Source organism: Pteropus medius, unplaced genomic scaffold (genome assembly GCF_902729225.1).
Source record: "Pteropus medius unplaced genomic scaffold, Ma_sr-lr_union100, whole genome shotgun sequence".
NCBI lineage: Eukaryota > Metazoa > Chordata > Mammalia > Chiroptera > Pteropodidae > Pteropus > Pteropus medius.
In genome coordinates this window covers 38,668-61,839 of record NW_024346822.1, presented here as the reverse complement: position 1 = coordinate 61,839, position 23,172 = coordinate 38,668, and the positions used below count along the sequence as shown (strand labels likewise).

General features: G+C 36.0%; 1 protein-coding gene and 1 pseudogene across 2 annotated transcripts in view; one reads left to right on the top strand and one right to left on the bottom strand.

Moving 5' to 3' along the window:
• Positions 1-23,172, top strand: part of PLS3 (plastin 3) — a 91,931-nt gene that overhangs the window by 41,500 nt on the left and 27,259 nt on the right. For both annotated transcript variants that reach the window (XM_039876618.1, XM_039876619.1), the window contains exon 2: positions 13,975-14,058. In XM_039876618.1, coding sequence (XP_039732552.1) covers positions 13,986-14,058 — 73 coding nt within the window. In that variant the 5' untranslated portion in view covers positions 13,975-13,985. The remainder of the gene's footprint in view (positions 1-13,974; positions 14,059-23,172) is intronic.
• LOC120613997 (uncharacterized) lies at positions 19,447-19,565 on the bottom strand (annotated as a pseudogene).

The window sequence follows — 23,172 nt, the reverse complement described above, 5'->3', positions numbered from 1 at the left end:
ACTCAGACTAAAAGGAAGGGGATGGAAAAAGATATTGCCTTGATGGACCTAGAGGGTATTTTGCTGAATGAAGTCAGATAGAGAAAGACAAATACCACATGATTTCATGTACATGTGGAATCTAAAGAACAAAATAAACGACAACAAAAACAGAAACAAACTCATAGATACAGGGAATATTTTGAGAGCTACTAGATGGGAGGGGATTGTGGAGATGGTGAAAAGGGCAAAGAGATTAAGAAATACAAATGGATAGTTACAAAATAGTCATAGAGATATAAAGTGTTAGCATATGGAAAAATGGTCAATAATGTTATAATAAATATATAAGGAGGAAGAGAGGTACTAGATTTAGTGGGGTGATCACTTTGTTATATAGATCTCTAATCACTATTCTGTACACCTGAAGCTAATATATTATTGTATGCCTACTATAATTGGAAAAAAAATCATTGAAATGTATAATGTAAATATGAGCAACTAATTGTCTATTATATTTCAATAAAGCTGGATTAAAAAAAGTATGGTCTTTTTTCAGTATCCATTTAACAATAATGTTTTGAAGAAAGAACTTTTAGAACTGTATATAGTCTTTACTGAACCTGTTGCCTATATTCTGTGGGTTTTTTGCAATTACAGTTTCGTTGATTTCAGTTCAAGGATTAAGTGAATCCCTTATCCTTTAAGTAATGAAAACAAGTTAATATCAGCTAGAGGGGTCACTACATTTCCTGGCAACTATTCATATTTCTCAATATAATTGTCACATTAGAAGCTGTTAAATTATCTTCCATAGGATATAATAGGCATGAACCTTTATCCCACAAAGCAGTGTGTTGCCTCTTTTTTTGTTTGTTTATTTTTATGGTAAGAGTAGTTAATTATCTTCTCTCAAACACACTCTTTTAATTTTATGTTTGCTGCACAGATCTGTGTACTGGGCAAAGTCCCTTAACTAGCCTGAGTTCTTGTTTCTTCCCTAATATAATTTCAGTAATCACTGGCTATTGGGCATGGTGGAAATTATCCCAACCTTTGAAACATGGCAGGCAGTTGCAATATTTTTGAGCACTGGATTATTATTGTGGGAGTACATGAGAGGAAGATGAAGTTTAGATTCTTTTCTTGAGAAATAATCTTGAAATAAGACTTGCAGAGCAAATAGTTAGACAAGTATTTGTGAGCTGTTGATAAAAGAATGGTTCTCTTTTATTGGAGAAGATTAATCTTTTTGACCAAGTTTGAGGATCTGTGTAGAGGAGGCAGATTAACTGAATCAGGTAAGATGGTAGATGTCTCAGCTGGACTGTCCTCACATTCACTTATATAACTATAGGCAGAAGTCTATAATTAAATTGCTAAATTTTGTGGCAATATTTTTTAAATGCTGTGAGAGTTGAAGAGAAAGAGCAGGGGTGTGGAGTCATTGAGAAACATGGTTTGGGAGAGGATGAAGCATCTGCTGAACCTTGAAGGGTGAGTAGAATTTGGATAGGGAAAGAAAAATAAAGGGGAAGGCATTATAAGTGCGAGAAGTAGATACAGAGAGAGGGAGTTCTTACTAGGAGAGAGGGAAAAGGAAGGAAGGATAAAACAAAAGATACTGACATAAGAGTTAATAGGACATGTTTGCGAGGATGGTTGTGAACAAAAAGCTAATTTTGAGTGTTGTTGAAAGGTAAAACTGATTAGATGTGACTAGTAAGATCACTCTAGAGGATCTTGGAATATCAGTCAGAGATTAGATAATCTTTTCAGGCATAGGCAATTATAGCTTCCTACAAGAAGAGTGACATGATGTAAATGGTTGTAGGTATTAGTTTTGTGGCACTCTCAAAATGCATTTGGTATAATATTGAGAATGGACTGTGCCCATGCATTATACCAAATCCTATGGTGAATACAGAGATAAGTAAACTGTATTTTTACTCTAATAAAGTTATATTCTTGTTGGGGAAATAAATTCATTCAATAAGTCTTTGTTAAGGAGGCTATATAGCATTAGCAGTTGAGGATACTGACTTCGATGTTAGACAGACCTGGGTTTGAGACCTGGCTCTACCTTTTTGTGTGACTTTATGCAAGTTACTCAAATTCTCAAAGCCTGTTTGCTTTTCTGTAAGATGGGAATAACAGTATCACCTGGTTCATAGGAGTTTTCTGAGAAGTAACTTGCATAATGTATATAAAGCGTTTAGTACGGTCCATGTAAATAATAACTCCTCCAATCACAATATTTAGTTCCAGACACTAATGTCCATGTTAATTAAATGTCATTTTAAAACCAATAAAATAAAAATAAATAATCAGTCTTCCATAGATGTTAAACTTACAGTGATGTTATTATATTGTCTTATTATTATTACCTACTCTGTAATGGGGCTGGGGATATGAGGATGAATGGGTTGTGGTATCTTTCATCCAATAACTTTGTATAATAGTATTAAATGCTGTCATTGTGGCGATTATATTTTCTCATTCGAAAACTGGTTCATGTGGTCTGAGAGTAAAAAAAAAAAGATATTTTAAATTGGAGCTGTCTAAAGGAATCCAGCACCGGCTATAATAGAAGAAAACACAGTTTTGTGAGAGTACTGGGAGGAGAGAATTTTTTATCTCTAGTGGCATCAATCTGAAAAGACTTCCCTAAAGATGTTCTTGAAGAGTAGATAGGAGATGGGTGAAGAACATTGCACAAAGGACTAGAGGTGAGAAAATATATGACCTGCTTGGGGAATGGGGTATTTTTTTTTTTTTTAGTTAAATAGGTTTCATTATGAAACAATATTGGACTGGTAGAAAGTTTTCTTCTCATTATATTTAAATAGAAATAGAAAAGCTCAAAGTATTTAACAGAAATAATATTTGTGATGAGAGAAAACAACTTCATTAAGTAGAAAATAAGATAGGTTGAGGGAGGAAGGATAAATACAATGGTTATAACATTAAGCAGTAATCAGCTATATTCAGCTTCTAGTTTTTGTGTTTTTTTTTTCAATTACAGTTGACATTCAATATTATACTATTTTCAGGTATACAGCATAGTGGTTAGACATTTATGTAATTTATGAAGTGATTCCCCCAATTAGTCTAGTACCCACCTTGGCATATTGTACTACATAGTACAATATTATTGACTACAGAGAATGGGGTATCTTTATATAGAGTGTGATTCAAGGTGTAGTGTATGTAATAGGATGTAACATTGGAAAGATAGGCATGTATCAATACAGAAAACTGTTAGGCCTTGAAAAAGTTAGGCCTGAAAAGTTGGGGCTTCTTTTGGCATGGAATATATCATAGATCTGCACTTTGGGAAGTTAGCAGTATTAAGATTACACTGGAGAGGGAGACAAGACTGTAGATAGATCCACTAAAAGGCTTTTGGAATAAAGGCAGCTATGTGGTGATAAAAGGGCATGATGAAAGAATCCAGAATGCTTAGTGATTTACTTCACTAAATAAATCACTTTGTTTATTGTGGCCAAACTTCAGTCTTAAATTGGTAAACCTGGAGACTGAGTGAAAGTGGGTAAGTTGAAGAGGAGAACTGATTCAGCAGGAAAAATAGTTAAAAGGAAGTGGGGGAAATAATGTGGCTATAAATTCAGTTGTAGACTCTCATATTTCCCTGACTAGAATCCTCCACACTGACCTTCATTCTCCCTTGGCCAGTGGGTCAAGTCCACATTCTGACTGTAACTCTTCTAAATTGGACCTGACCTTCTGTTCCAATTGTCTTTGTCACAAACCCTAGGCACAATGCTCCAACCACACTTTCTCCAGCTCCAGAATGCCTTTATCAAAGTATGATGTCTGTCTGAGGAATTCCTACTTATTTCTAAGATAAAGTTCAAAAGTTACTTTCTCTGGAAAACCCTTTCTGATGCCCATCACTCAGTAAATATGACTATAGTATCATGATAGCACTGATATTGTGTGTTCATTTTTCCACCTCTTTACCCCACTGCTGATTATATCTGCAGCACCCAATTGGCACTGCCTGGTACATACTAAGCCTTCAATTAAGGCTTGACTATACATGAATGAGTGGGTGAATATAGTAGACATTCAAGTTGAAATCTTCTAAAGTCATTCGGAAACACAGGACTGGAGCTTGAGTACTCATAGTAAGAGTAGGTGAGCTGTAGCTCACAGAGTGTCGCACGCCCATCTGACCTGGAGACTAGTGCTGTTGACTTGCCTAACTAGGGAGGAGGTAGGGTTGTGGTTTCTGTTGGTAGAGGTAGGTATGTGAAGTGTGGGTGTTCCAAAGCCCTGCCTGTTTTGGATGGAAGAATGGGATAAACACATACCTTTTTGTTCATACCATTGAATTGTTCATACATAGCAGTGACTGGGGTGTTTTTTTCACATTTATAGTAAAATGATATACTCTTCCATGTTTTGTCCACTCTTTGTTGCTCTCTTCATGATACAAGCTTAAGTATATGTTGCCAAAGCTCTGATTTAAATAATCAGCCTTGCTTTCCCAATTCTGATTACCTAGCATACTAGTAGCTGGGAGTTTGTGGTGAATATACCCTCCTATTTTCTTTTAGTTGCCTTTCAATTTCAAGAAAATAAAAACATAAAGTTCATTATCAACTCTTGATTATCCTGGGGAGTTTCCCAATGTGTGTGCCCTGCTTCCTAGTTCAAATGGTACTGATTGATATAGATTAGTAAATAGATTATTCAGTCAGCTGCATTTCTATAGTGAATCTCCTTAGGGGATGAAAAAGGGCACCCCTCCTCATCTCTGTCAAATACCTTTCAGAATTTGAGTAATAGTTTCAGGTTATTATTTGCAGGTACACTTTTCTCAACAAATATTTGTGCTCAGGGTTTACAGTGTAGTTAAATAAGCCAGAGGAGTGGTTGCATAATTGCCATATTGTTAGTCAAACTCCATAATTAAGGATGACTTCATAGGCATAAGATTCCTCTATGGGTGACGCCCTGAATTCAGACCGTGTTGTACACCATATCCTTTTATGAATAAACAAACAAGGTTTTGTTTGCTTTTGTTTTATTCCCTTATTTGAAAATCTGTTTTCCTGTGCCTCAGATGTTTAGGGAGAGGGTGTGCTTTTTTGCTGCTACTTTTCTCTTTATAGAGGACGCAGGCATAGGAGCTAGGGACAGATCAAAGTGCTTTACAGATGAGAGAACTCAGAAAAATGCGAAGACCCTGGAAGCTTTTACTGTTTGTTAGTAAATTTAAATGGAGGGAAATATATATTTCTATATCGTTGATATCAGCTCTCTGTCAATCTCTGTGTCTCCACATAAATAAAATTCGCTTTTATGGGAAGACGGGCCGAGGGGGGCCGGCAAGGAGTCAAACTTTCTTTTTGCTTCTCAATCACATACTATGAGTTTGAAGTTAAACTTTTATTCAGCAAGATTTATTTACTTTTCACTTCTTCACATTTTTTAGCATCAATTTTTAAAATATACTTTTTTCTTGTCTTTATTGAAATAGACAATTAGTTGCTTGTATTTACATTGTACAATTCAATGAGTTTTTTCAATTATAGTTGGCATAAAATCATATACCAGTTTCAGTTGTATAGCATAGTGATCAGAGATCCACATAACTCGCAAAGTGATCACCCCACTAAATCTAGTGCCCTTCTTCCTCCTCACATATTTATTACAACATTATTAACCATCTTCCCCATGCTATACCCTACATCTCCATGTCTATTCTGCAACTATCCATTTGGACCTCTTAAACCCTTTGCCTTTCTTTGCCCCCCACAACACCCCTCCCATCTAGTATCCCTCTAAATATTCTCTGTATCTATGAGTTTATTTTTGCTTTTGTTGTTGTTGATGATTTTGTTCTTTAGATTCCACATGTATAAGAAATCATGCGATATTTGTCTTTCTCTGTCTGACCCATTTTATTTAGCGCAATACCCTCTAGGTCCATCACGGCAATATCTATTTCCATCCCCTTCCTTTAAGTATCCGTGTGCCTTTTAATCTGAAGTGATTCTCTCGTAGGCAGCATATGTAGGGGTCTTGTTTTCTTATCCATTTGGCCATTCTATCTTTGGGTTGGAACCCTTAATTCTTTTCCATTGGAGGTAACTTGAAAGGAATGTAGTTATTACCATTCTTTATTCCTGTTTTTGATACATGTTTTTTTTTTTTTTCTCTTAAGAATTCCTTCCAACATTTCCTGTAATACTGGCTTGGTGCTGATGAATTCCTTTAGCTTATTTTTGTCTGAGAAGCTCTTCATCTGTCCTTCGACTCTAAATGATAGCTTTGCTGGATAAAGTATTCTTGGTTGTTGATCCTGGGTTTTCCTCACGTCGAATATTTTGTGCCAAGTCCTGCATAGTTTCTTTTGAGAAATCAGCTGCCAGTCTTATGGGTGCTCCCTTGTAGGTAACTAACTGCTTTTCTCTTGCTGCTTTTAAGATTCTCTCTTTGTATTCAACCTCTGGCATATTAATTATGATGTGTCTTGGTGTGGGACTCTTTGGGTTCATTTTGGGGGGCCGGCTCTATGAGTTTCCTGAGGATTTATGTGTATTTCCTTCACCAGGTTAGGGAAATTTTCCATCATTATTTCTTCAAATAGCTCTTCAACATCTTGTTTTCCTTCAGGTACCCTTATGACACAGATATTTTTACCTCGAATAGTGTCCCATAGGCTCCTTAAATTATTATTATAGTCTTGGGTTCTTTTTTCTTGCCATTCTAATTGAGTGTCCTTGGCTTTCCCATCCTCTGTATAGGTCATTTGATCCTCTTCTTTATTCACTTTGTTTATTCCATTTAATATACTTCTCATCTCAGATAATGTGTTCTTCATTTCTGACTGGTTCCCTTTTATAATTTCCATTTCCATTTTTATGTTTTTCTTTATCTCTTTGTTGAAGTTCTCACTGAATTCATCTACACTTCCCATAAGTTCATTGAGCATCTTTATAATCAGTGTTTTGAATTCTGCATCTGTTAGGTTGCTTGACTCCATTGTTCCTGGATCTCTGTTTTGTTCTTTCATATGGTTTCTGCTTCTTCGTCTTCCCATTTTAGCTGCCTTTCTGTGTCTGTTTCTATGTATTAAGCAAAGCTGTCAAGTCTCCCAGTCTTGTTAGGGCAGCTTTGTGTGGTACGTGTCCAGTGGCACAGTCCTGAGAGGGGTTCAGCTGCCGATCAAGTTTAGCTCCAGCCTGTGCCCCTCCGGAGCCACCTGTTAAGATTCAGCAAGCAATCCACAGATGCTGTGCTTATAATTGCCTCAAAAAGCCACGCCAGAATCCGAAGTCAGCCGCCACCAGTGTGAGTCTAGGCGCTGCTCAGCAAGGGGCACCTGACTAAGCGAGGACACACCTGGATGTGGCCTGGGTGTCGCTACAAGTTGGGAGAGGGAGTTTCAGTGAATCCTTTGGGCGGAGCGACCTCTGTTATCCAGTTTGATGAAGTCTCCACTATGGCGGCGCTGAGTCCGCACACTGGGAGTGGGGGGCGCTCAACAGAGGAACAATGGATACCGCCAGCACTTCTGTTCACACGAGTCTTGCCTCGGCCCTCACTCCGACAACTTGGTGTCTCTCTGTAAGTCCCTGGTGCCTCCTGCGCGCGGCCGAATCGGTACTGGTGCTCAGAGCGAGCAAGTCCATCGCCGCGAAAGTCTGCTCGCAGACATGGCCCCTTTAAGAGGTGTCTGCTGCTGCTGTAGTCTCTGTTCCACTCAGCTGCTCAGGACTGGGCAGATTCGTGTCCTTGCTCCGCCTACCTTCTGTCCGTTGCAGGGTGATTTCTTAGTTTTCTCCCTAATTGTATGGCTTGTTCATCTAGATACCAGGCGATTTTCCTTGCTGTTTGCTCCTTGTTTCTGTCACAACTTTGATTTGGTCGCCAGAGGGATGAACAGAGCCTCTGTCATCTACGCCACATTTCCCCCTTCCTTCTTCACCTTTTTGCATTGCTCAAGAAAAATATGTAAATTACAAAGAATGTAACAATATTGACAAGTTGTTGGCTATTTTTAAAAGTGGTCCTGAAATATTTAAAGTAAAATTTGTAGTTTTAAAACATATCTCTTGGCCTCTCTTCATGATGTTTTGAAACTGGCCTTATGAAGGAGCCTAATTAAGTCATGGGTAAAAGTGGCTGACGGGTTTTTTTAGGCCTATCCTCAAATTACTTTGACTAAAGACTTACAATTTTTATACATGAAGGAGCTCTATTATATTCTGTAGTCAATAATTATAAGGCAAGTGAGATAACTGCATATATCTCAATTAAAAGTTTCTTAGTAGAACTTATACCTTATATTTATATAGTCTCTCACAATTACTTAGGCATTCATTTATTCTCCATTTTCTTTCATTAAAGATTTGAAGTTGCTGTATAACACTTTACAGTTGACAATGTGCCTTCATATATGCCATTTTTAATCTTCACAAGGACCCTGAGAAAGTATGTATTATTTATCACTATTTTCAAATGAGGAAATGGAGGCTCAGCGAGATTAAATAAAATTGTTCTTGGTCACACTGCTAGTTAATAACAGAGGTGGGTACTAAGTCAAGTCTTCTGATTCCACATCCAAAAGTCTTTCCATTATAACATATGTCCTTTGGTGAGGAACAACAGCTTGCTGCAAGGGCTTCGATTGAATTAAGTGTATACAGTGCAATAATGATGTCAAATTCTCTGTTTTGCTTCATAAGCCCCAGTCTGGGTTGTTTTATTTGCTGTGAGGAGTACAATGCCCCATGAAGAGTAACAGATTTGTAACAGATTGTAAGATTTTAATTTAAAAAAATCTATTCATGCTACCTAGCTGATGATCTTTCCTAAATTATTTAAATGTGATGTTTTCTCCCAAGATAGTACTTAATTGCTCAGTTTCCTTAAGATACTATGAAGACTGTGAGTAGTCTTAAGGACAAGACTTTTTTATTCATAGTGGGAGAAAATCTGAATTAAATAGCTTAATTAGCTACCAGTCAAGATGGAAGAGTAGGTAAATGTCGTGCTTGCCTCCTCTTACAACTACATCAAAATTACAACTAAACTACAGAATAGCCATCATTGGGAGCCACCTGAAGTCCAGCTGAACAAAAGTCCCACAACTGGGGACACACAGAAGAGGCCACCTCAGGACTGGTAGGAGGGGCAGAGACGAGAACAGGCTGATCCCACACCTACATGTGGCAGATGAGAATTGGGAGGGATATCTCGGTTGTGGAGGGTCTACCTGGTGGAATGAGGGGTCCTGGACCCACACCAGGCTCCCTAAGCCAGGGTTCCAGTTCCAAGAAGTCCCCAACATTTGTGGCTGTGAAAACCACGGAGATTGTGGCTGAGTGAGACAGAGGGCTGGTTGAGTTGCAGACATTCCTCTTATGGGGCCCAGAGGCAGACATACTCACTGACGGATTCACTCAGTCTGAGTTCTGGTGTAATGGCAGGAGCTGGAAAGCCACCAGAGACATACAGGGTGGAACTGAGTTGTCTGATTCAGGGCAAAGGCTGGAGGGGCAGATTTCTCCCAGACAGAAGTGCTGGCAAAATCCATTGTTTCTTTGTTGATCCCTCCCCTCTCCCAGCGTGCAGACACTGGTGGGCACCATATCTGAGTCTCCATTAACCTGGCTAATCCTGGTTGTCCCGCTCTGTTGATCCCCTGAGACTGCATGCTACTCAACTTGGAGCCCTACCCAAGCTGCTTCCAGTGGCTTTTTCATACAAACAGCCTGTTTTGGTTTATACTGCAGGTTTTTCTAAAATCTCTCAAAGGTTCCCAAAACCCATACAAGCAGTGTCTGGCCTCGCCATGCCCCCTACCTCTTGTTGAACACTCTCAAGCACTAGCAGCAGCCAGTCTATGTTCATGGCTTGGCCTCTCAAGGAACCTCCAAGCCTAGCACAGGTGGTAACCATCTCTAGATAGCTTGGTCATTTCTGTCAGGTGGCCCTGGGTAGGGCATAGGCTGAGGCTAAACTTGGCCTGTGGTGGGGCTCCTCCCAGGAGGCCCCAGGTCCAGGACACCCTGACTAAACTGGAGCACCAACTGGGCTGCATCTGAGGACAATATGTACAAAAGGCAGACTGGGCAGGCACCAGAACACTGCTAAAGTTAATCCTGCTCTGTAGGGTCACCACTTCACTGGCCAAGCCAATCTTCACAACCAATCAGCCTGAGGGTCAATCCCTCCAATTGATGTGCAAACAGCAACCAAGGCTCAACTACAACAGGAGCACACACATAACCCATATGAGGGACATACCTGGACCACTCAGCTCAGGTGACCAGGGAAGACTGCGCCACTGGGCCCCACAAGACACCTATTACATAAGGCCACTCTAGAAAGACCAGTAGATTTAGGAGCCCTACCTAATACATAAAAACAAACACAGGGATGCAGCTAAAATGAGGAGACAAAGAAACACTTCCCCAAAGAAAGAACAGAACAAAGCTCCAGAAAAAGAACTAAACGAAATGAAGACAAGCAATCAAGCAGATGCAGAGTTTAAAATATCGATTATAAGGCTGCTCAGTGAACTTAGGGGAAGAGTAGATGAACTCAGTGAAAACTTTAACGAAGAGATAGAAAACATAAAAATGGAGATAGAAAACATAAAAAGAACCAGTCAAAAATGAAGACTACAATAACGGAGATGAGGAATACATTAGAGAGAATCAACAGTAGATTAGATGAAGCAGATAATCGAATCAGCGATTTTAAAGATAAGGTAACAGAAAACACCTAATCAGAACAGCAACAACAACAAAAAAGAATCTGAAAAAATGAGGCTAGTTTAAGGGATCCCTTAAACTAGCATACCAACATGCTCATTCTAGGGATACCAGAAGGAGAAGAGAGAGCAAAGGATTGAGAATTTATTTCAAGAAATGATGACAGAAAACTTTCTTAACCTGGTGAAGGAAATAATCATTCAAGTCCCGGAAATGCAGAGAGTTCCAAACAAGATAAACCCAAAGAGGCCCACACCAAGACACATCATAATTAAAATACCAAAATTTAAAGGCAAAGAGAATCTTAAAAGCAGCAAGAGAAAAGCAATTTAGTTATCTAAAAGGGAGCTCCTGTATAACTGTCAGTTGATTTCTTAACAGAAACTTTTGCAGGCCCGAAGGGATTGGCAGAAAATATTCAAAATGCTGAAAAGCGAGGACCTACAACCAAGATTACTCTACCCAGCAAGGCTATGTAAAGGAGTTTTACTCTACCCAGCTAAAGTAAAGGAGTTTAATCAACAACAAGCCAATATTACAGGAAATGTTGGAGGGACTTCTTTAAGAAGAAGAAAAATATATTAAAAATATGGATAATAAAATAGTAATAATTACATATCTATCAACAATTACTGTGAATGTAAATGGGTTAAATGCTTCAATCAAAAGATAGGATACTGAATGGATAAGAAACAAGACCCTTACATATGCTGCCTTCAAGAGACTCACTTCAGATCAAAGACACACTCAGACTGAAAATAAAGGGATGGAAAAAGATATTTCATGAAAATGGAAACAAACAAAGAAAAAAAGCTAGGGCAGCAATACTTGTACATGACAAAATAGATTTTTTAAAAAGGCTATACCAGGAGACAAAGAAGGACTCAGCAATCCTACTTCTGAGTATTTATCCAGACAAACCCAAAACACTACTTCAAAGGAACATATGAATCCATATGTTCATTGCAACGTTATTTACAATAGCCAAGATATGGAGGCAACCTTGATGTCCTTCAGTAGATTAATGGATTTAGAAGAGGTGATACATATTTACAATAGAATATTACCCAGCCATAGAAAAAAATTAAATCTTGCCATCTGCAACAACATGGATGATCCTAGAGGATATTGTGCTGAGTGGAGTATCTCAAACAGAGAAAGACTAATGCCTTGTGACTTCATCCACATGTGAAATCTAAATAACAAAATAAATAAATAAATAAACCAAAAACAAACTCATAGATACAGTGGACATTTTTATGGTTACCAGTTGGAATGGGGTTGGGATGTGGGTAAAAAAGTGGGAAGGATTAAGAAATACAAATCAGTAGTTACAAAATAGTCATTGGATATGAAGTTAGCATAAGGAATATAGTCAATTATATTGTAATAACTATGTATGGTATTAGGCGGGTACTAAATTTATCAGGGTAATCACTTTGTAAGTTATATAAATGTATAATCACCATGTTGTATTCCTGAAACTAATATACTATTGTATGCCAACTGTCATTGAAAAATAAAAAAAAATGTTAAAATAGCACACTTAAAAATTGTGATTTTTATTACCTAAAACTTATATTATAAGCCTTTTAAATTTGACTTTATATTTCTTAGTTTTAGCTCAAGTACTTCAGGGTAGTATTTATTTATTTTATTTCAAATAATTATAAATAAATGAAATAGAGTTAATTAAGTGAAAGACTCCTAAATTAAACTATTCTATTATCCTGAACCAAACTTGCCTGGAAATGTTGTTTTGGTGATATTTGCATGTTGCAATTCTTTTTATTCTTATTCGGGTATGCTTCAATGTCTCCTGTAAATGAAAAGTCTGAGTTATAGGTGTAGAAAAAGTCACTTTAGGCTTTCATTAAGACAATTAGACAGGAATAAGAAATTAGAGAACTTGAAAGTGTATTTTGGGTTTTTTAACACTGTTGTATTAATATATTTTAGTTATATTAAATTAAAAATATATTAAAATAAGTGCATTGAAATCATTTCTATGAGATCTAAGTATTTCCTACTTTTGTAGAACAAAAGTACTGCATTCCTGGCCTACCTGAGAAGGAATTAATAATCCTTACAGTCTCCAGAGTCTTTTTCCTTCTATATCTTTTATTGCAGCCAGTAATTCGCTTTGTGTTGAATATTATTGATAGCAAAAATATAATATATTATTTCCACAAATTTTTACTGGTGAAATTCAAATTATAATAATAATTGAGTACTTTTTTAGTAATATAGATCTATTGATGAGAAGAATGGAATTTATGAGGGGAGGATAACATTTCACTGGAGTTCAAAAGTTAAAGTGACTTTTCATCAAAATTTACTGCAAATGTTTGTTTATCTATTAAAAAAAAATACTTAGCTTGTAGGGCAATACAAAAACAGGTGGTGGTCCAGATTTGGTCCATAGGCCATAGTTTATCTACCCTGTTCTATTGGTGAAATTGTTTTAAAAAAAATCAGAAAGGATGTAAACTCAATAAGTTATGTGTACAAGGATATGTTTTTTACCACACACTTGTGTGTACTTCTATATTAAATCCAAGTATAATTTGTTTTAATTGACTCCTCCTTTAATGGGAGTGATTGGTAGGAGTTAGTATGCTATTTAAATTGTGAAAATGTGTTTTCACAATTATTTTAAAGTGGCTTAATGGAAAAATTGGTAACTGTATGAGGTGATGGATGTGTTAACTAACCTTACTGTGGTAATCATTTCATAATATATACATATATCAAATCATCAAAACTTATACAATATTACATGACAATTATATTTCACTAAAGCTGGAATATGGAAATAAACAGTAAAATAAATAAATTGTTTAATGGAAAAGTTATATTTTACATGAATCTTTGGTCATGTAATTTTGACTGAGTTTTGGTACATATAACCAAAAAAAAAAAACCCATTAAGTATCTTTCCTGTCACTGCCGGGGTACCTTGGCACTTCCTTACACTCTTTGAATGTAATGTAAGATATTGTCCTTGCAAGGAAAATTCAGAAACATTTTTTTTCTGAGTCATTTTTGGTAAATGCTGACTTCTCATTTATTTTTTTTCAGCTGTAGCTACTAATATGGGAACCTATTTAGATGGTTTTGATAGTTTGCAAGTCTCTTTAAATTATTAATAAGATGAGCATTTTGCAGAATTGCTTATAATATATATATTTATCACAAAGAGTTTTTAAAGTCTGAAACTTTTTAAATTTTTCCTTAGATCTTCTATAAATGGATGAGATGTCTACCACTCAGATTTCCAAAGATGAGCTTGATGAACTCAAAGAGGCCTTTGCAAAAGTTGGTAAGTATTTTTTTGTAGTGTAACTATGGTAAAATTATCTTTATTTGGCCCTAACCAAAGTTATTTCTCTAAATAATTACAGGAATAGTTAATCACGAACCTTAGGGCAAGATAGTTAAAATCAATGGGATAAAGTTTTAGAAGCTACACTTTAAACTATATTATTCCTAATTATCTAATATGGTATCTAATATGGTCCAAGGTTTTTAGTCAAGAGTCTTAGTCCTTAATTGGGTCTGCTGTGACTCCTGAAATTTTTAGACAAATTTTGTGTTGTTATCATATTTAGTGTATCATATTTTTCTTAGAAGAGGATTTAGAGCTTTCACCATATTCTCAAAGGGATGTGTGACCTCTGAAAATGTTAAGAACCATTAAATACTATTTTAGTCTCCCCTTTTTAACTTGGCTTTATTGCTTTTTTCATGTATCTTCAGTGTCTTTGGATAATGCAGACTGTTCTACCTTCTGATGTTAAATTAGAACATCAGTATAAGTTGGGAAGTCATGGCATGCCATTTGGTTTATCCTTTAACATCATATAAATGTCTTAGAATTTAGCAAACATGGAAGTAGTTTATAATATTTATATTCCAAATTTCAGTGCTCAAGTAAAGTCAGGAGAAGATAATGATAAAATAGTAAAAATTGATATTGATGTATTTACTCACATGAGTTAACATAATGCTTATGGAGGTAACTATTACTATTTGGTATCTCCTTAATTAAAGGATATAAAGTTAGAGTGTAATGACTTGTTATTTAAATTAGAATCTATTCTTTGACCTATGTTGAAAATCCCATTAGTGAAAAGTTAGGACAAGTACATCTTTATTCCCATATATTTATGGTCAACATTTTCCATGAAGGCATTTATAGTAATGGCATGCCTTGGGAAGAATAACGAGCCCAGACAAAGTGACTATTCATAATCCCATGAGAATTCTAACCAGAAAAAAAAAATCGAGTAGTCCAGAATCTAATGAGATTTTTTGTGTGCGTATGTATAAATAAAAAGGCAATCAATAGATACCATTTACTGTAAGACTACTACCCCTGATATTAGATTGATCATGAAGAAAAACGACAGGTGAATTCTTGGCTGCAGAGTTTTAAAAATCTCATTATTTTGTAGAAATAGTCTTATAATTGTTTTAGGATTGCACTTCCTTTCAACCTTCTGTTTTATCTATAGTCATATTTCAGTGTTGGAGACAGCTTAATTTGTTTTTTTATGAATAGAATTTTGGGGTAGGGATCATGACTTCTTATTGCTATTGTTTAATCTTCAAGGCTTTGCCTCCTCAAATACATGTTCATTGTTCTCATGTGTACCATCTTGGAAATATTTGTGTGAATAATATTTTTTTAAAATTAAAGATAATTCAGATATGTTTGCCTGATGGGACTAGAATACGTTTATCAGTAAAAGAGCTTAATTGCTCCTTAAAAGCCTAATGATATAAAGAGGATTGATCAACTATCTCCATGGAGAAAACAGGATTAAATTGACTGAGGGATCAATTAGAGCTTGGACTGCAAGAAAGGCTTATTGTTGGAATTATTGTCTTATTTTAAGTCATACATCTTGGAGGATTTAGGTTTGGCAAACAGCATCCCAAAGGCAGGAGACTGGACTATAATGTCTCATTGGAGTCTATCAGGCATATATTCCTAATATATTAGTCTATATGCTATAAATAGAAATTCTGGAATCCAAAATTTCTGCCTGCTCTGTATTTTATTCTTTTTTTTAAATAAATTTATTAAATTAGTTTCAAGTATACAGTACATTGGTTAGACATCTATATTGTTCATAAAACAATCCCCCCAATTGCTCCCTCCCTCCCCTGGTCCTCCACTTAGCCATCATATTAATGCTAACTGCATCCCTCTGCCATGCTTCCCACCCCACCCCCCGAGCTATCAATAACTAATTTGTACTTCTTTAACCCTTCTCATTCTTCCAGCCTCCAACTCCCCCTCCCCTCTGTCGGTCACCAAATTGTCCACTATATTTGTGAGTCTGTTTTTGATTAGTTTGTTCGTTTTGTTCCTTAGATACCGCATATAAGTGAAATCATATGGTATTTATCTTTCTCTGAGTCAGCATAATAACCTCTAGATCCATCCATGTCATTGCAAATGGTAGGATTTCATTTTTTTTAATGGCTGAGTAATATTCTATTGTATATATGAACCATAATTTCTTTATCCGATTGTCTGTTGATGGGAATTTAGGTTGCTTCCATATCTTGGCTATTGTAAATTGTGCTGCCATGAATATTGGAGTGCATAGATCTTTATGAATTATTGTTTTGGTTTTCTTTGGATAAATACCCAGAAGTGCAAATGCTGGGTCAAAAGGTATATCCATTTTTAATTTTTTGAGAAACCTCCAGACTGTTTTCCATAGCGGCTGTACCAATTTGCAATCCCACCAACAATGTATGAGGGTTCCCTTTTCTCTGCAACCTCGCCAACACTTGCTGTTTTTTGATTTATTGATGATAGCCATTCTGACAGCTGTGAGGTGATATCTCATTGTGGTTTTAATTTGCATTTCTCTGATGATTAGTGACCTTGAACATCTTTTCATATGTCTGTTAGTCACCTGTATTTCCTCTTTGGAGAAGTCTCTATTCAGGACTTCTGCCCATTTTTTAATGGGATTGTTTGTTTTTTTTTGTTGTTGAGTCATATAAGTTCTTTATAAATTTTGGATATTAACCCTTTATCAGATGTATCATTAACGAATATCTTCTTCCAGTTGGTTGTCTTTTTGTTTTGTTGATGGTTTCCTTTGCTGTGCAAAAACTTTTTAGTTCGATGTAGTCCCATTCGTTTATTTTTTCTTTTGTTTCTCTTGCTCAAGGAGATATATCTGAAAAGAAATTCCTGTTAGTAATATCAGAGAGTTTACTGCCTATGTTTTCTTCTAAAAGTTTTATGGTTTTGGGTCTTCACATTTAAGTCTTTAATCCATTTTGAGTGTATTCTTGTATATGGTGTAAGAAGATGGTAGAACAGGCAGAAATTTGGGACTCCAGCTCCTTCTTCTTTTTTTTTTTTTGATTGTATCTGTCCAATTTTTCCAACACCATTTGTTGAAGAGACTATCTTTACCCCATTGTATATTCTTACTCCTTTATCATATATTAAGCGAACATATAGGCGTGGATTTATTTCTGGGCTCTCTATTCTGTTCCATTGATCAATTTATCTGTTTATGCCAGTACCATGCTGTTTTGATTACTGTAGCCTTGCAGTCTACTTTGTCATCAGGTAGTGTGATGCCTCCAACTTTGTTCTTCTTTCTCAAGATTCCCGTGGCTGTTCGGGGTCTTTTATGGTTCCATGTAAAATTTAGGATTATTTGTTTTGAAAAATGTCATTGGTATTTTGATAGGGACCGCATTGAATCTAGAGATTGCTTTAGGTAGTATGGCCATTTTAATGATGTTGATTCTTCCTACCCATGAACACGGTATATGCCTCCATTTATTTGTATTAACTTCAATTTCTTTTTCAATGACATAATTTTTTGAGAATAAGTATTAGCTTATATGCTATAAATAGAAATTCTGGAGTCCCAAATTTCTGCCTGTTCTGCATTTTATTCTTTTGTATTACCCCCTCAGTATGTAACTCAGTATTACATACATATTAGGTTCTCAATAAATATTTAATAGATCGAATCCCAAGGAATTATATATAGTTTTTTCATGTACTGGGATTTTGTTGTTATCAGCTGTAAACTCAAAAGGCCATTATTATGAAGATGAATATCATGGTGGAATTCATCGCTAAATGTGTTGGCCATTACACTGTAGCACATAAAATGTATATATACTTTTCAACATAATAAAGGCCTGTACATAGTCTTTTAGAAAAGACCCTGCTGAATCTTTTAGTTTTCCTTTAAAACCTTTGTAGTTTTTAGTTGTTAGTTATGGAGCCCTCAGGCAACTGTCAAAGGTGTTATGAAAATTCAATTTTTTCTTCATTCAGGGAAGCTTGATTTTAAAAATAAGCTCTATATTTTATTTTCCTGGAGGTGTTGGAAGGGTAGCGGGGACTACTTTGTCTCAGTTCAATTTTGACAAAATGTGGAAATCATTATGTGATTTTTCCCATCCATTAACAATAATAGCCTTGATTGTCTCTTCAGAAATTCAGCAAAATCATAGTGTGTGGAGAAAATCTCTGTAATTATCACTAATAATAGGTTCTGTTCATTCAATTAATAGTGCTTTGAAACTCTTTACTAGCAATAAGTTGAGTATTAGAATTTTTTCACTTACTTTCTGTACCTGCTTAATGTTAAGCTCCAAGCAGTATATTTTTATTTAATCATTTTAATTTTCTCAACGTTTGTTTCCAGTATTTCCCACTGGGATAGCAGAAGCCTTGGCTCTCATTATTTTTCCTACTTCACAGTGTTTTCATTTTAATTCAAATGCTGCAATGCCACATAGGTTCTTTCTAAAGAAGAATAAATAAAACTTTCAGAACACTTAGGAAGTCAATATTTACCAACTAGAAAATGTCTTTTACATTCTGAGACTTTAATCTTGTTATAGAAGCTAGAGGTCATTTGGATGATTACTTGTAATAAAGATTACATGTAATGTAAATCTTCAGATTGGCCTTTAGTCCTGCAAACATTTACATCTGACTTTTTTCTCTCCTACGGAATCGCTACTGAGATTTAAAAAAAAAAACCATGAATTCAGCAGTTTAGAAATAAAAGAATAATGGGGTTTCTTAAATGACTAGGAAGAGTATTGGTATAGTCCTCTGAGGTTGCCCACCAAACTAAGCCAAAAAATGTTGATTATGGTGATTGTAGCTGTACCAGATTTTCTCATTTCAGGAAGTCGAGTTGTTTCAAATTACTTGACATTTTCTAGTATATAAAAACCACATCAGGATGATGCCACAAAAAGCATGGTGGTTTAGTTTGATTTACTCTTAGTATTCAATAAAACTACACCAGTACATATTTGTTTACTTATGACTTAAAAATAAAAACTATAGCCCAACTGAAAAAATAAACTAACCAGTGCTCTTTCACTGTGCCATCTGCTTAATTATCAATGGAATATTAGAAATGAAGGTCCTGGGATAGTCTGAAAACCATGTTTTGAAGGTGTGGAAGATAGGAGGAGTATAAATGTGTGGGGGAGTGGGAATAGAGCAAGAGCCACACACATGTGTGAGAATGTGCTCATCTGAATGTATGAGAAGTTGTGCGTGTATTTTCGAAGTGGGAAAATGGCAGCAGGTGAAAAATGATGGACAAACTGCTGGAAATTTTAAGTTAGAAAAGGATTGCCAGACAACATTTTTGATTGCCTGGTCTCAGCTCTCTTAACTTTTTTTTCAAGCCTACAGCACCCAGTATTCCTAGGTGGTCTCCCATCCAAGTACTAACCAGACCCGACCCTGCTTAGCTTCTGAGATCAGAAGAGATCAGGTGTGTTGAGAGTGGCATGGAGGTAGACAACAGCTCTCTTTGTCCAGCTTTCAGCTGTACTTGACCTCCACCTTAGGGGATCCACTATTAGTATGAATTCTTGGGTAGTGACCTTCATTCTACCTTTAGCTGTGACCCAATAAACTGCCTCTTATATTTGCTGGAATGAGCTACCTCAAAAGGTATAAGCTGGGAAAGGCAAAAACCCATGTTTAAGCATCTGGAGATGTTTAGCAGCTGCCTTTTCTAAAGTTTTAATGCCAACGAAAGCTCGACTTTACTGCTTAGCTCTTAGGATGGAATATAATCTAAATTCTTCTGCACAAGACTTTTGGCTGAGTCTTTTAAATCAATATATCATGTGCTTTCATGGACATTCAAAATCATGTGTATGTATATGTGTATGTGTCTAGATCCATTGTTGTTAGACATAAAAGATTCCTTTTGTCATTTTTTAGTGCAAAAAATTGTGGAATATATTGGTAAAGAAAATGGAACTTCTAAACCCAGCTTTTCTGAAAAGAAGTGCATTTGCACTTAATTGGTTTTCTCCTTTAAGTCCTAATGAGCACTGTCCGGAGTAGGTTAGTAAAGAGGTTGCATCTGGGTTGCAGATGAGACACACATATGCGACATCTTTATAAAAAAAGATATTAGATTTAGACAGCTTCAAGGATGGTTAAAGCAACACACACACACACACACACACACACACACACACACACACACAACCTGGTGGTCAAATGAAATTCTAGTCTTTTTTACTGTCAGATTTATAAGACCAAGTAGCACCCCAAAAGATGTGTTTGAAATGATAGATTGCTCCACATACCACCTGGACCAGGGCAGTGTAAAAACAGCAGCTAAAATCAAAACCACTTGAATTCTGGCTCAGCTTTCTCCAGACAAGTACTTAAAATAGCTTAAATAACAGGATGCAAGGGGAGGGAAAACATTTCCTTTTAAGGATATGCATTCTTAGTGTGATTCAAACTTCTGCAGGAACATGGCTGCAAAATAACTTTATTTACTTTAAGGTTACTTGGAGGAGGGTGTTGGGAGAGTTAACTGGCAGTTAAAATAATTCTTGGTAAAAGAGCATAACGAGGTGTTTTTTTTTAAACAGAATGCAAATGTGAACCTGAATGTGTCATCAGAGACAGAGGAGAGGGAGAGGGAGAGTGAGAGTGAGAGAGAGAAGGAGGGGTGAGAGAAAGAGAGAGAGAATCTGTTGTTGCAAGCAGTTGGTTCTTTTCTGATGATTTCGGTAGCCATTATGAAAGACAAGCCTCCTTGAGCAGCACTGGGGGGATCTTAGTTATAATTTTTTAAGTATAGTAATTTTTCTTTAAAATAGAATGCTCAATCAATTCATTGAAATTTAGCTCTTTTTGTGGGAACTTTGGTGGGTAGTGGAGTTTCTTTTTTCCAGCTACCCGTTAATGTCTACCCATACTGACCATATTTTCTGGACTAACAAGTTGAGACATGTACTTGCAAAAACATTGAGAATGCTCTAGATAATATAGGCTATATGACAAGATCTGCTTTATCAGGTGGTTGAAAATATGATGCTGCAACAGAAGTCCTCGAAATACAGAACCTATTTCATCCCGTGACAATGTATAGTTAATGAAGTGTCAGATGAGCCAGAAAAGCGTTCCAGAATATTGGCAGCTTTAATGAGAAAATCAAGGACTGTCATCATGCCAGGAGGTCGTGATTTTAGTTTTCAGTTGTTAAAAGTGTTTTCAATCTAGGTATGTATTTTCGGGCCAGTTTGTTATTAAATTCTCACGTTTATGTCAAAACTCAGGAAAGAAAAAAAATTTACTCTCAAGCATAATTTTTAGCTCCTGCTTAATAATGTCACTGATGAGATGGAAGCTTTCTAAAATGCTGCTGTACTATCTCATTTTCTGGCCTTTCAAAGCACAGCACATTAGATCTCTGATATTGTTTAAGGGTGTGTGTGTGTGTGTGTGTGTGTGCGCGCGCGCGTGTGTGTGTGTGTTTTAGCTGGGCATTGGAAATAAAATTAGCACAAAACTCTTTTAAAATAATTGCACACAATTTTATCTTTCAAGTTCTTTAACAGCTGGGAGATTTTGTAAAATTAATTGTAAGCTGCCTTGGTGGGCTCCCTCTGCCTTCTTATTGAAATTATTTTCTTCAAAAGATATGATGTAGGAGCTCTAAGAAAAGCTTTCTATAATTTACTAGTACTAACGCTAAAATGCCTTTAATTACAAGAGGTAGTAAAATCTAGATCCACCGATAAAATAGAGAAAAATAGCAGAATAGGTAAAATTGTTTAAATATGTAAAACTAGATAACATGTTCAATGATTCTTTTCTCACCTCAGGAAAGATATAGGATAGATATTCCAAGTGACCCCAAAGTTTTACAAGAATTTTGAAGCCATGGTTTCAAGTAAAAACCAGAATGTTCTGGTTAATTTCTGTATTTGGTATCTAGCTCAGTGCCTTCTACAAAGTAGGTACTCAGTTTTCTCTGGACGTTGATTCATGCTAAACAAGTACACATGATATTTCTTAATAAAGTAAAGCAGGTTTCTACATTTAGAACGAGAGAGAGGTCCTGACATAACAACCATCATTGGTTTTCTACTTGGGTACTTCTTGGTGGGTGTGTTCACTTAGAAAACCAAATTACAGATCTGAAGGCTGCTGGGTGGGGACAGGATTAGAACAAAGGGAATGAGATTGAATGTTATTTAAAGGATATTTCTGTCATTATGGTTTCCTGATGGAACTGCCATTCAGTCTCGAAGTGCTATTTCTGTATTTTTTGTCATTGTTGTTTGTTTAATTTTGTTTTTAAAATGCTCATTATATTGGAGTATTCTTTTCCTGGTTAATACTTGAGAATCAGTGTTTCTACAAAAAGAACTTTTCCCATTGCTTATTATATGCAAGGTACTGTACTACATATGGGGGTGGGAGATGAAAAGATTTAGAAGAATCTATCAAAGGATTTGCAACCTAATAAGGTTGTCATGTAATGATAAATTCTTAGTCCTTATTTCTCTAATCCTCCTTTAAAATGTTCCTGTCAGTTACTAAAAACATCTGTTATTACTACTCTTTGAAATGGATTTTCCACATGTGGTCATTTTATGTTAGTTATATTTTAGGGTGGCTACTTCCTGGAAGCTTTTAATCACATCAGTGAGCTTCTAATTAATGGTCAAGAGAGGTTATTTCAAGAGAGTGTATACACAAGTGGTAGTTCTCTCCATTGTCTACACCTCTATTCTACCTAATTCGAATAAACTGCTGGGTAGACTAGACTCTCAGGGATTAATTAGTTTTCTGTAGCTTTGAATTCATCATAATTCTCCAATATTTATTTTTAACCATCTTTACTTTTCATTTCTATTATATCACTGAGGATACAAAAGAACAATTAAGTACCTGTATATGCTAGATCTAAACTGTAGTCAATAACATGATTAAATTATGCTCAGGTATGTTATTTCAGAAGTCAGAAAAGTAGAATACATTTAAAAATATTTTCTATCATAAATTGCTAAAGTGGACAAAGTTTTGACAATTGTAAGGAATAAGCTATCTCCTACAATAAAGGTGTCATAAAAATGAAGAACTATTATA